We start from the raw sequence: 13,200 nt of genomic DNA on the forward strand, positions 1-13,200 counted from the left end.
GTTCTCTTGTTTTGCTTGTATTTTCGCTTTTCTTGTCATTTCCTGCGTGTTATTCCTGCTTTTATTGTAAGTGAATAAAAAAAACTACTGTTCGTAAACTCCTTCCTGCCTTGTACATTTGGCCTCACCTGCCAGCTACAACTATACATCAGTTCCAACCGATCATTGTGACAAGTAATGGAGCACAATAATAATAATAATAATAATAGATTTATATCGCACTTTTCTCAACACTCAAAGCGCTCACAGAGAAATGGGAACCCATCATTCATTCACACCTGGTGGTGGTAAGCTACATCAGTAGCCACAGCTGCCCTGGGGTAGACTGACGGAAGCGTGGCTGCCAGTTTGCGCCTACGGCCCCTCCGACCACCACCTATCGTTCATTCATCATTCATTCACCAGTGTGAGCAGCACCGGGGGCAAAGGGTAAAGTGTCCTGCCCAAGGACACAACGGCAGCGATTTTTGGACCTGCAACCCTCAGGTTTCTGAAACGGCCGCTCTACCCACTACCCCATGCCGCCCCCACATGCAGGTTTTTATTCGTAGGATTGAGTCATTTGACATGTGAGAATTTTTTTTACTAGAACATATGCTTCATGACGTTTAGCAAATACATTGACTTGTAATTTTTCAAGGAGCATATAGCTCCAATATCAATGATGGTCGTATTGCTAAATAATATTCCATCCATCCATCCAACTTCTTCCGCTTATCCGAGGTCGGGTCGCGGAGCAGCAGCCTAAGCAGGGAAGCCCAGACTTTCCTCTCCCCAGCCACTTCGTCCAGCTCCTCCCGAGGGATCCCGAGGGGTGTTCCCTGGCCAGCCGGGAGAGATAGTCTTCCCAACGTGTCCTGGGTCCTCCCCGTGGTCTCCTACCGGTCGGACGTGCCCAAAACACCGCCCTAGGGAGGCGTTCGGGTGGCATCCTGACCAGATGCCCAAACCGCCTCATCTGGCTCCTCTCGATGTGGAGGAGCAGCGGCTTTACTTTGAGCTCCGCCCGGATGACAGAGCTTCTCACCCTATCTCTAATGGGAGAGCCCCGCCACACGGTGGAGGAAACTCATTTCGGCCGCTTGTACCCGTGATCTTGTCCTTTCGGTCATGACCATAGGTGAGGATGGGAACGTAGATCGACCGGTAAATTGAGAGCTTTGCCTTCCGGCTCAGCTCCTTCTTCACCACAACGGATCGATACAGTTTCTGCATTACTGAAGACGCCGCACCGAGCCGCCTGTCGATCTCACGATCCACTCTTCCCTCACTCGTGAACAAGACTCCAAGGTACTTGAACTCCTCCATTTGAGGCAAGATCTCCTCCCCAACCCGGAGATGGCACTCCGCCCTTTTCTGGGCTAAATAATATTGTCAATACAAATTTGAAACGGTCTACTCACCGGGGGACACTGAGAGAGTTTGTCTGCAGCCATCATCTGAACATTCAGGTGTTTGCTCTGAGACTTCCCCCTGGACTTGATCAGCCTCTGAAGCACCTGAGGGATTAGAGGTTATCACAAGATGTCCACAAAGAGGCAGAAAAGCTGGTTATCATAGATTGTACCTTAGGTGAGGAGACTTTAACATAGACAATGATGGGTGCCAGAGAGGTTTTGGCCAGCTGAGCGGGATGGTTGATGGTGTCCGCATCCAAAATCACTAGCTGCAGGGTTTTAGCGAGCTCAAATATTCTCTCGATCTCACTTTGAACCTCCGCTGCACAGACCACACGTACAGTATTTTGCATGTCCAATACTTTTAGTTCTGTTAAGCACCTGCTGATTCTTAATGCAATCTTTACCTAAGCTGGATCGCGTGTTAGACCTTTCCATTATTGGCCTTTTATTCAGGACGGATCTCTTGGCTAGGGACAGGTCGGCAGTGACCCGGGTGATTGAGATTCTGCAAAGTTTCAGTCACAGAAGCAAAAACATGCAATCAAATGTTTTACTGGCAGAAGGGCTACTCTGTCGTGTTTACTGACCTTCCCTCAAATCTGTGTTTCAGGAAGTCAAAAAGAGCTTTCTGCATCATATCTGTCACCTGCGAGAAAGGAAAAAGGGAGAAGAAATTAACTTGGATTCAAACAGACAAAATGCCATGGTTGTCTTTAAAAAGGGGACTTGTGATAAGTTTTTGTATATTCTGCCTTATAAATGTTAATAGAAAATTGGATTCTCTTGTTAAACAATGCCAAGCATCTAAGCATAAGCTTTATGCATTTTGGCGTGAGCTTTTAAAGTATTTACTAACAGTGAGCCATTTTGGACATCTCAGATTGATTGACGTACGTATGTGAGCATTATTAGACATATTGTCTCGGAAAGCCTTCTCCCCCTCTGATGAGCCCACACAGCTGAGACTGCCGCCGTTTGAGCTCCCGTATATTCCTTCTAGTTTGATACACTCGCCGCCTCCTCAATGTCTATAAAATAAATACTTCTGTTTATTTGTTCATGACATTTGGACCCCCTGAAATTGGATTAGTCCAGGGGTGTCCAAACTTTTTCCACTGAGGGGCCGCAGACTGAAAAATCAAAGTATGCGGGGCCCATTTTGATATTTTTCTTTTTAAAAGCAATACAATAATTGTTGTTTTTTACATTTATGGCTGTTCTTAAGTTTGGTCCCCGGTCTCCGGAAGGGTCTCAGTCATAAAAATGTTAGAAATAAGTCATACTTTTTTTTTTTTTTTCATTTAACGCTTGAATCTCGAGATTAACTTCAGGTCTGTCTGTCGTTATAACATTTTTTTTTATTTTGTTTTTTATTTTTATGGCCTTTATGTCAAAACCCTTATTTCAAACACACAAACTATGCAACATTTTCCCCCAAAACATTTCAAAGTGGAATATTTGACGGGAAAAAAATGGAACCCTAAATAGGTCAATAATTCATAACAACAACAACAAAGAATAAGTGTTGAAAATAAGCCAAATGTATATTTATATTGTTTACTTTTCTGTAGATCTATAGATTATAAGATTTTATAATATTTTTCATCCTTTTTTTGTTTCTTTGATGCCCTTTTAGTGAAAGAAAATTTTGTTTCGCACAAAATATGCAATATTATCCCCCCCAAAATATTTGAAAGTGAAATTGTTCCAGTGAAGTAATTGGAGCCTTCAGCAGGTCAATAACAGTCCGCATGGCAGCTTTGTGTTATTAGTGTCAACACTGCAACCTTTTCTTGTTACATGTCACTGTTTACTTTATTATTACACTCTATGTTTTACATTTTTATTATAGTATTTTTAGAATGAGCCGGGGGCCATTAACAAATTAGCTGGGGGGCCACAAATGGCCCTCGGGCCGCACTTTGGACACGCCTGGATTAGTCGCTAAACTTCGACAAAAAAAGACAACAACTTTGCAATGTCAAAACTTGGTTTGAGGAATCTTCAAAGAAAATGATGGATGACGTACTATTTTCATATAATCGTGGTGTGCCGATAATGACACAGAAATGTGACATGCTTTTTATTGCACTTTTAAGAGAATATAGGTGCACCTTATGTTGTGACCGGGTGAATATATATTTCAAGCAATGACGACTTCATGATATACATATATATACACGCACACAGACACACACACACATATATCCATTTGTGTGTATATATATATATATATATATATATATATATATATATATATGGGCTTCACGGTGGCAGAGGGGTTAGTGCGTCTGCCTCACAATACGAAGTTCCTGCAGTCCTGGGTTCAAATCCAGGCTCTGGATATTTCTGTGTGGAGTTTGCATGTTCTCCCCGTGAATGCGTGGGTTCCCTCCGGGTACTCCGGCTTCCTCCCACTTCCAAAGACATGCACCTGGGGATAGGTTGATTGGCAACACTAAATTGGCCCTAGTGTGTGAATGTGAGTGTGAATGTTGTCTGTCTATCTGTGTTGGCCCTGCGATGAGGTGGCGACTTGTCCAGGGTGTACCCTGCCTTCCGCCCGATTGTAGCTGAGATAGGCGCCAGCGCCCCCCGCGACCCCGAAAGGGAATAAGCGGTAGAAAATGGATGAATGGATATATATATATATTAGGGCTCTGAATCTTTAGGTGTCCCACGATTCAATTCAATATCGATTCTTGGGGTCACGATTCGATAATATATCGATTTTTTTTCGATTCAACCCGATTCTCGATTCAAAAACGATATTTTTCCGATTCAAAACGATTATTCAATACATAGGATTCCAGCAGGATCTACCCCAGTCTGTTGACATGCAAGTGGAGAAGTACATTTTTAAAAAAAGCTTTTATAATTATAAAGGACAATGTTTTATCAACTGATTGCAATAATGTAAATTTGTTTTAACTATTAAACGAACCAAAAATCGACTTATTTTATCTTTGTGAAAATATTGGACACAATGTGTTGTCAAGCTTATGAGATGCGATGCAAGTGTAAGCCACTGTGACACTATTGTTCTTTTTTTAAATATTTAAAAATGTCTAATGATAATGTCAATGACGGATTTTTAATCACTGCTATGCTGAAATTATAACTAATATTGATACTGTTGTTGATAATATTCATTTTTGTTTCACTACTTTTGGTTTGTTCTGTGTCGTGTTTGTGTCTCTTCTCAATTGCTCTGTTTATTGCAGTTCTGAGTGTTGCTGGGTTTGGTTTTGGATTTAGATTGCATTGTTATGGTATTGCTGTGTATTGTTTTGTTGGATTGACTAAAAAAAATTTTTTTTTTGTAAAATATTTGAAAAAAATCGATTCAAAAAAAAAAAAAAGAGAATCGATTCTGAATCGCACAACGTGAGAATCGCGATTCGTATTTGAATTGATTTTTTACCACACCCCTAAAAAAAAAATATATATATATATACATACATACATATATATGTGTATATAACTGTGTACATTTTCAAAATTAAAAAATTATGATACTTTTGTTGAGGAAGGTGGGATGTGGTTTCATTTGTAATCTGGGAATGAATAGCTTCCAAAAATCAACATCTTGCAAACAAACTCAAAAAGCAGGTTATAAAAGTGACTGTGGAGCAAAATGTAGGCATAATTTACACCAAAAGCATATCCAATACATATTATGTAGACCACAGAAAGTATTTTCAATATAGATTAACACCATCGTATGTCTTCTTTAGTTCAAGAAATTATTCCATTTGTCATAAGTAAAAATGTAGCGAGGCGAACCTCATAGCCCTTCAGTGATGGTCCCACAAGGACCACCGGTCTCATGGAGGGCACCACGTCATATGGAGGGACATGTTCCTGTTAAAACAAAGGGGAAGACAAAGGGGTCAGAGTGATGAAAACACCAGAGAGGGTGTGGTGAAGAAAGGATGAGCAAATGCAACGCAAAAAAGACAATGACTGGATATGAAAATAATTAACAAACCTACCTGTTTTTGCTTCAGTTTAGCTTTTAAAAATAAAAAGTAATACAATTAATTTAGGTTGTATTTAAAAGTCCAGACAGCGGTCTTTAACCAGGATGCATGTGTAGTACTTACCTTCACCTGAAGATGGCGGCGTGGTCCTCCAGCTCCCAGTCACCATGTCTCCCAAACTGGAGGAGTTGCCCCCAGTTTTCCTGCAACGCATGATAAAGCACAGTATTATTGTTACATAACCACAGATATCACAAAAGTACTTTTGCACATTTATTCCGGAATAGTTTGCCCGATCTATGTGTACTCATTTCCTTTGTTTATGATACAAGACGTTACATGCCATCGTGGCTTTCTTTACTGTGCAATTCATAATTTTGTATATATTGTATGTATGTATGTATGTATAGTAAGAAAATTTAAGTTTGATTCTTTGACTCTATTGTATTCATTTGATCACTGCACTATTTCCCCTATGCTTCACTACGCAAACAGTAATGTACCTCTGTTTCTGCTCCTGTTTGAGTCTCATTGCCTCCAGTCTCAGCGGGCTAGGAATGAAGGCAATGTCGGCTCCCTCTTTGACCAGCCGTCCAATCCACCAGTCATTATTGTACTTCTGGAAAATTCACAACAGTTGTAGCGTCACGCAAGCACATGTCGTTGAAACTTGCTGTCACTCACTTCTTTGATGTGAAGGAAGTCTTTGGCATCAAAGTTGACCGCAGCTCCTTGGACAGGGCAGTCCTCATCCAGAGCTCCACAGTAACTCAAATTTGTCTTTACTGCAAACGCCACAGGCTTGGACTAGAAAAAAGTAATTGGAAAAACACCAATCTGAGTAAATTTCACCAAACATTGACATGACATACTATTAAAAACTGCTATTTAATATTACAGTGGACCTTTGAAACGAGAACAAATCAGTTCCAGGATAATGATCTTTAATTAGTTTAGCTTTCAAATAAACTTCCTCCATCAGAAGTGCAGCTGGGATTGATCCCAGCTCCCTGCGACCCTGAGAGGGTCAAGCAGTAGAAAAAGAATGGATAGATGGTCAAACTTTTGTCATCAAACTAGGGCTGGGAAATATGGCCTTTTTTTAATATCTCAATATTTTTACGCCATATTGCGATATTATGCCTTAGCCTTGAATGAACACTTGATACATATAATCACACCAGTATGATGATTCTATGTGTCTACATTCAAACATTCTTATTATACTGCAATAATATATGCTCATTTTAAACTTTCATGCAGAGAAGGAAATCACAACTAAGTCAATAAACCAAAACTTTATTTATTAAACAGTTTATTAAGCAGTGGCACAAACATTCATGTCATTTCCAAAACAGAAAGTGCAAGATTTTCAGAGACATTTCAAAACAAGCTGTTAGTGCACTTTTGTGCATGATGTCACTAAGATGACATATCGAAACAACACTAAATTAAAGTGCACTTTTTTTTACAGGATGCCACTACAATAGTTTAAAACAAATAAAGTGCACTTTTGTGCATGATGTCACGGAAGATATTTCAATAAGTGTCAAATGAAAATGAGCTGCATAATAGGAAATAAATTAGTGTATGTCCTTCACTATGTGGTAGTTTACTGCAGACATTATCTCCTTTTGATGTTGACTGTTTTTTCATACGGTGTTGATCTGGAAATGTTTGCCTCGGCATTTTGATGGTGTGGACATGTGGCACCGAATGGAGATGTGGACATGTGGCACCGAATGGAGATGTTGACATGCGGAGTAAACACTCTTCATTCTCTAGCAGGTGACTTTTCAAATTATGCTACATATTAGCAGTAATGCTACTTGTGATAGCAACCCTTCTGCCCTACACTTGACAAATTAAAGTTGTCTATTCGACATATTCCCACTTGAAGTCAAACCACCGCCAGACGACAGACCCCCTGCTGTTTTTCTTAGGAATTAATTATTCCTTCATTTGTTACCAGATTAGCACCTTCTTTCTCTCGTATTACCACTCGCTTGGCTACGCTAGCATCACAGCTAACGTTACCCATGCAGCTACCTCTCTGCTCCCCGAGGGCGTATACGTATGTGACGTATGACGTGACATATGTGAGAAAGTGTGTTTGCTGTCTTTGAGAAGGAGACACAAGGAGTAATAAAACCCTGTAGTGTAATTCCCGCAGCTAAAAAAACTGTGTGAGAACGTATACTCTGATATCACAATATAGTCATTTTCTATATCGCACTGAGACTAACCCGCGATATATCGATATATCGCCCAGCCCTACATCAAACCTTAAATGTGTCAATATGACTATTACATTAATACATTTAGTAACACAATGATTTAATGTGGCTACACACAAACAAGACATACAATGCAAAACAACAACAATTAAATAAGTAGTTGCTGAAGCAAATTAAAAAATGGGTCTACTCCGTAAAATAAATACAATAATTCAGATAATCCTAACAGAATTTACAGTTCCATGGGAAGAAGGGTGTGAACAGGCCATTGAAGGAAAGAGTGGCAAATATCAATACCTGTTGTACGAATGTAGGGAGCAAGGATGGCAGGTGTGGCTGTTCACAAGTTGAGGTCGACTGTAGAGGATTCCCTGCCCAGTCAGTGTGGAGGATGCTAACAGCCATTGGAGTCACGGGTAAAACAAGAAAGACAACTGTGCGGAGGATCGGGGAGACAGCAGAGAGCGCCTCTTTCTTGTTTGTAATGTAATAAGAGGGAGGAGTTTAGCTGGAGGCCAGGGGGAGAAGATGGGCAGTGACTTGGCCACCACTGCAGGTCCGCCATTGGAAGGGTGTAGCGTTAAGGTTCGAAACACCCAGTGAAAGTTAGGTACTGCCTGACGACATCAATTACCCCTGGCCAAGGCTTCATTCACTTAATGTGAATGAAGGAGAAGCATCTTTGGATGTACTTGTAGTAATAATAATAATAATAATAATAATACATTTTATTTATAAGGCGCCTTTCTGGGCACTTAAGGACACCGTACAAAATCAAAACAATAAAATCTAATTGGATGAAAACAATAATAATAACAACAAAGATAGATAAGATAGGATGATTACAAAGAATAAGCAGTCCGGAATAGGTGTGTTTTGAGTCTTGACTTGAAGAGGGATAAGGAGTCCAAGTTGCGAAGGTCTGGTGGTAATGAGTTCCAAATATGTGGGGCAGAGCGGCTGAAAGCTCGGGCACCCATGGTGGACAGTTTAAATAAGGGGACAGTGAGATGGATGGATGAAGAGTATCTTAGGGAACGTGAGGGCGTGGCGACATGGATCAGGTCAGAGAGATATGATGGAGAGAGGTTATGGATGGCTTTGAAAGTGAGGATAATTATTTTAAAGTGAATTCCATGTTTGATGGGTAGCCAGTGGAGTTGCTGCAGAACAGGGGTGATGTGCTGGATTGAACTCTGGTCAACCAGTGACTCTCAGGAAAGTCTGAAGTGCAACTGTGAAAGTTTGGTAACCCTGGAAAGACTGGTGACCTCCGGGAAAGACTGGCGGGGGTGTATGAGGTTAGCAAACTTTAGCACAGCACTCACAACAGGAAACCAACTCAAGCTATAGAAAGTAACACAGAGCAATGTCCCCAGAGTCTCCTGAAAAGGGGGGAGGATGAGAGACTCAACAGGACGGATGTAACAATAACGACTAAGAATTAATTTTCAAAAAAGAGACGGCTCATCCAAGCAACATTGACTGAAGAGGCATTAGAAGTAAGGTGTCACTGCGGAAAGACCTGCAAGAACACACAAGGGCTTAAGATACACCAAAGCAGAACCAACTGTGGTAAAGACAGTTTACAGGTGCAGCGCAAAGTAGCACCTGGTGAGATACAAGAGAACTCCAGACAGGAAGCACCCCACAGTACTGAACATCTCTTAGCACCTGTGTCACCTCAAAACAATCGAAGGGAACCACCTGATGGCACCCCACAAAGCTAACTCCACCCTGCAAGAGAACGAATACAATGGCCTAAAATGAGTGACAACAAAGAATGAACCAGCTAGACCAAGATCTCAACAAAGTCCTAGAAGTAAGGAAAACAGATCAGAAAATTAACACTCATAGAATAATAACCTAAAACCTGGCAATAGAGCATTATGGAACTGAAGAGAAAAAAGTTACCAACAAGTCTGCACACCAACCAAGTAGAAGAGAAAGGGAAATCCACTGTTTGTTGGGAAAAATTAGGACGCTTACAAAGCAATTCAAAAGAGCTCCAGATGACGAAAATAGAGGCAGTGAGACCCCGGGGCCTCTGCAGACTTAGAAGAGTTGAAAGCACTCGAAAGACGAAGAAGGATCGAGATAACAAAAAAATCACAATTCACTAAAAACCCCTTCCGGTTCACTATATCACTGATGGGTGAAGCAAAATCTGAAAAGCTGATCAGCGGCAAAGAAGATGACCTGTAGCAGCGTTTCTAAGGGAGACTCACAATGACAACTCCAGAAACTGGGCCTTGAACACCAACCCAAACATCGACGGCAGAAAAGGCCCGGAAAAGGGCTTAACACCCAGTGAACCATCCTTGAAGGAAGTGCTGGAGGTGGTGATGAAGGCCAGAACAGGATCTACCCCGGCCCGGGAGGTATTCCCTACAAGGTAAATAACAAATGGCCAAAACTCTTGCGCACGCAGTGGAAGGTGTTTCAGAGAGTGTGGGAAAAGGGTGTCGTTCAATCATACTGGAAAAGGCTGAGGGCTGCTTCATACCAAAGGAAGATAACTCTACAAATATTGAACAGTTCAGAACAATCTCACTACTTGGTGTGGAAGCCAAAGCATTCTTTTCTGTGCTGGCCAAGAGGATGACCTTAGAAATGACAGAGAATGGGGACATTGACACCAGAAAGGTGGAATACCTGGTTTCTCCGGGTGCCAGGAAAAGGGCACGGTACAGTTCCACTAAAGGGGAGTGTGAACAGGCCTTTGAAAGAAAGACTGCCATATGTCAAGACCTGTTGCACGAATGTAGGGAGAAAGGATGACAGGTGTGGCTGTTCCGGTTGAGGTCGGCTGTAGAGAATTCCCTGCCCAGTCAGTGTGGAGGATGTAAACGGCCATTGCAGTCATTTAAATAAATAAATAAATGGGTTGTACTTGTATAGCGCTTTTCTACCTTCAAGGTACTCAAAGCGCTTTGACACTACTTCCACATTTACCCATTCACACACACATTCACACACTGATGGAGGGAGCTGCCATGCAAGGCGCCAACCAGCAACCATCAGGAGCAAGGGTGAAGTGTCTTGCTCAGGACACAACGGACGTGACGAGGTTGGTTCTAGGTGGGATTTGAACCAGTGACCCTCGGGTTGCGCACGGCCACTCTCCCACTGCGCCACGCCGTCCCCTATTTAATGAGTTTATATTTAAAAACGACGAACAAGTATTTTTCTGGTGTGATTATAGACTGTACCCGTTTTTATAGACTCTTCTTCTGTCCCTCGATGTCCCCGACGAAAAGCGAGAGCTGGAGCAAGCTTGACGTCACACTTGCTTGGCGTTGCTGCTACAGTTGGAGGTTTTCTCCTTAAAAGCCACCACTGTGCTCTTAATATTTGCACATTTTGTGGATGGCTGTCCGCGGGTATATCTGGGATGTATTAAAATTACGTCCACATCACAGACATGATGACTACGCTCCAGACAACGGCGTGTGTCTTGTTTACATGCGGTTTCTGCAGCGCGGTTTTCAGTAATCAAAGTCTGTTTTTCTGTGGTCGAGTTTTCGTTGAATCACAGGTCAATAGTGCGCAAATAATAGGTTTTATTTATATATATATCCATTCATACTGTTACGACCTGCAGGTGGTAATGTTTTCTGTTTGTGTGGTTTTGATTTGGTTAGAATTTTTCTCATGATCACAAACATACCGTCCGTGCCTGAAAGGTGATTGGTGGAGAATGAGGATGTGTTGTGTGTCTGAGGAAGCACGGACTCTTAAAAACAACATTTTTTGCACTGGGTTAAACCTGTTGGAATTGTGTTGTTTGTCATCAAAAGTTTGGTTATAAAATACCGTCATAATTTGCGTGATTTCTTTTGGGTGGTACAGTATATTCAATCAATCAATCAATCAATCAATGTTTATTTATATAGCCCTGCGGACTATAGAGCGTTTTCCATTCTGGCTCCAGTACTCTGGAATGCCCTCCCGGTAACAGTTAGAGATGCTACCTCAGTTGAAGCATTTAAGTCTCACCTTAAAACTCATTTGTATACTCTAGCCTTTAAATAGACCCCCTTTTTAAACCAGTTGATCTGCCGTTTCTTTTCTTTTTCTCCTCTGTCCCACTCTCCCTTGTGGAGGGGGTCCGGTCCGGTGGCCATGGATGAAGTACTGGCTGTCCAGAGTCGGGACCCAGGATGGACCACTCGTTCAGAGTCGGGACCCAGGATGGACCGCTCGCCTGTGTATCGGCTGGGAACATCTCTGCGCTGCTGATCCGCCTCCGCTTGGGATGGTTTCCTGCTGGCTCCACTATGGACGGGACTCTCGCTACTGTGTTGGATCAACTTTGGATTGGACTCTCACGGCTGTGTTGGATCCACTATGGATTGAACTTTCACAGTATCATGTTAGACCCACTCGACATCCATTGCTTTCGGTCCCCTGGGGGAGTGGGGGTTGCCCACATATGCGGTCCTGTCCAAGATTTCTCATAGTCACCTATGTCACTGTCACCGACGTCCCACTGGTCTGAGTTTTCCTTGCCCTTATGTGGGGTCTACTGACAATGTCGTTGTGGTTTGTGTTGTGGTTTGTGCAGCCCTTTGAGACACTGGGGATTTAGGGCTATATAAATAAACATTGATTGATTGATTGATTGATAAATAGATATCTGGGCCCAAGCTCCTTTAGATGGACTGATACTAGACTGGCGTGACTGTAGTCCAGACCTGTCTCCCATTGAAAATGTGTGGTGCATTATGAAGCCTAAAATACCACAACGGAGACCCCTGACAGTTGAACAACCTAAGCTGTACATCAAGCAAGAATGGGAAAGAATTCCACCTGAAAAGCTTAAAAAAATTGGTCTCCTCAGTTCCCTAACGTTTACTGAGTTGTTAAAAGGAAAGGCCATGTAACACAGAGGTAAAAATGCCCCTGTGCAAAACTTTTTGCAATGCGTTGCTGCCATTATATTCTAAGATCATGGTTATTTGCACACAAAAAATATACACATCTCAGTTCGAACATTAAATATATTGTCTTCGCAGTCTAATCATTTGAATGTAAATTGAAAAGGATTTGCAAATTATTGTATTCTATATACATCTATATATACATACGTACAAACACACACACACACACATATATATATATATATATACAGTATATATATATATATATATATATATATATATATGTATATGTATATATATATATATATATGTATGTATAGAATACAATCATTTGTGAATCATTTTCAACTTATATTCAATTGAATACATATATATATATGTATATATATATATATATATATATATATATATATACACACACACATATATTTATGTATATATATATATATATATATATATATATATATATATACACACACACATATATATATGTATGATGTGTATATTTAATTTGATTATATAAAATTGCACAATGAAGTGACGTAGAATGTGGGTTTAGAAATCACTAGAGGACTTACCTTCGCTCTGTCAAGCTGAAGTTGTGCCTGGCGCTCGGCTTCACGCCGATACGCCTCGCGGTCCTCCTCTGCTGACAGGTCGGAATCCGACGGTCTACTGGTGTAGGAATCAGCTGACC

General features: G+C 41.3%; 1 protein-coding gene across 2 annotated transcripts in view; it reads right to left on the reverse strand.

Moving 5' to 3' along the window:
• The window catches only part of cacnb3a (calcium channel, voltage-dependent, beta 3a), a 70,531-nt gene that overhangs the window by 23,159 nt on the left and 34,172 nt on the right, over positions 1-13,200 (reverse strand). For both annotated transcript variants that reach the window (XM_061904587.1, XM_061904588.1), the window contains exons 3-12: positions 13,082-13,200; positions 6,068-6,190; positions 5,887-6,002; positions 5,507-5,586; positions 5,396-5,415; positions 5,187-5,264; positions 1,988-2,046; positions 1,805-1,905; positions 1,568-1,719; positions 1,404-1,499 (exon numbers count right to left, since the gene is read on the reverse strand). The exon at positions 13,082-13,200 is cut by the window's right edge and continues 1 nt beyond it. In XM_061904587.1, the coding sequence (XP_061760571.1) occupies positions 1,404-1,499; positions 1,568-1,719; positions 1,805-1,905; positions 1,988-2,046; positions 5,187-5,264; positions 5,396-5,415; positions 5,507-5,586; positions 5,887-6,002; positions 6,068-6,190; positions 13,082-13,200 (944 nt within the window). The remainder of the gene's footprint in view (positions 1-1,403; positions 1,500-1,567; positions 1,720-1,804; positions 1,906-1,987; positions 2,047-5,186; positions 5,265-5,395; positions 5,416-5,506; positions 5,587-5,886; positions 6,003-6,067; positions 6,191-13,081) is intronic.

The sequence above is a fragment of the Nerophis ophidion genome, linkage group LG06 (assembly GCF_033978795.1).
Source record: "Nerophis ophidion isolate RoL-2023_Sa linkage group LG06, RoL_Noph_v1.0, whole genome shotgun sequence".
Classification (NCBI taxonomy): Eukaryota; Metazoa; Chordata; class Actinopteri; order Syngnathiformes; family Syngnathidae; genus Nerophis; species Nerophis ophidion.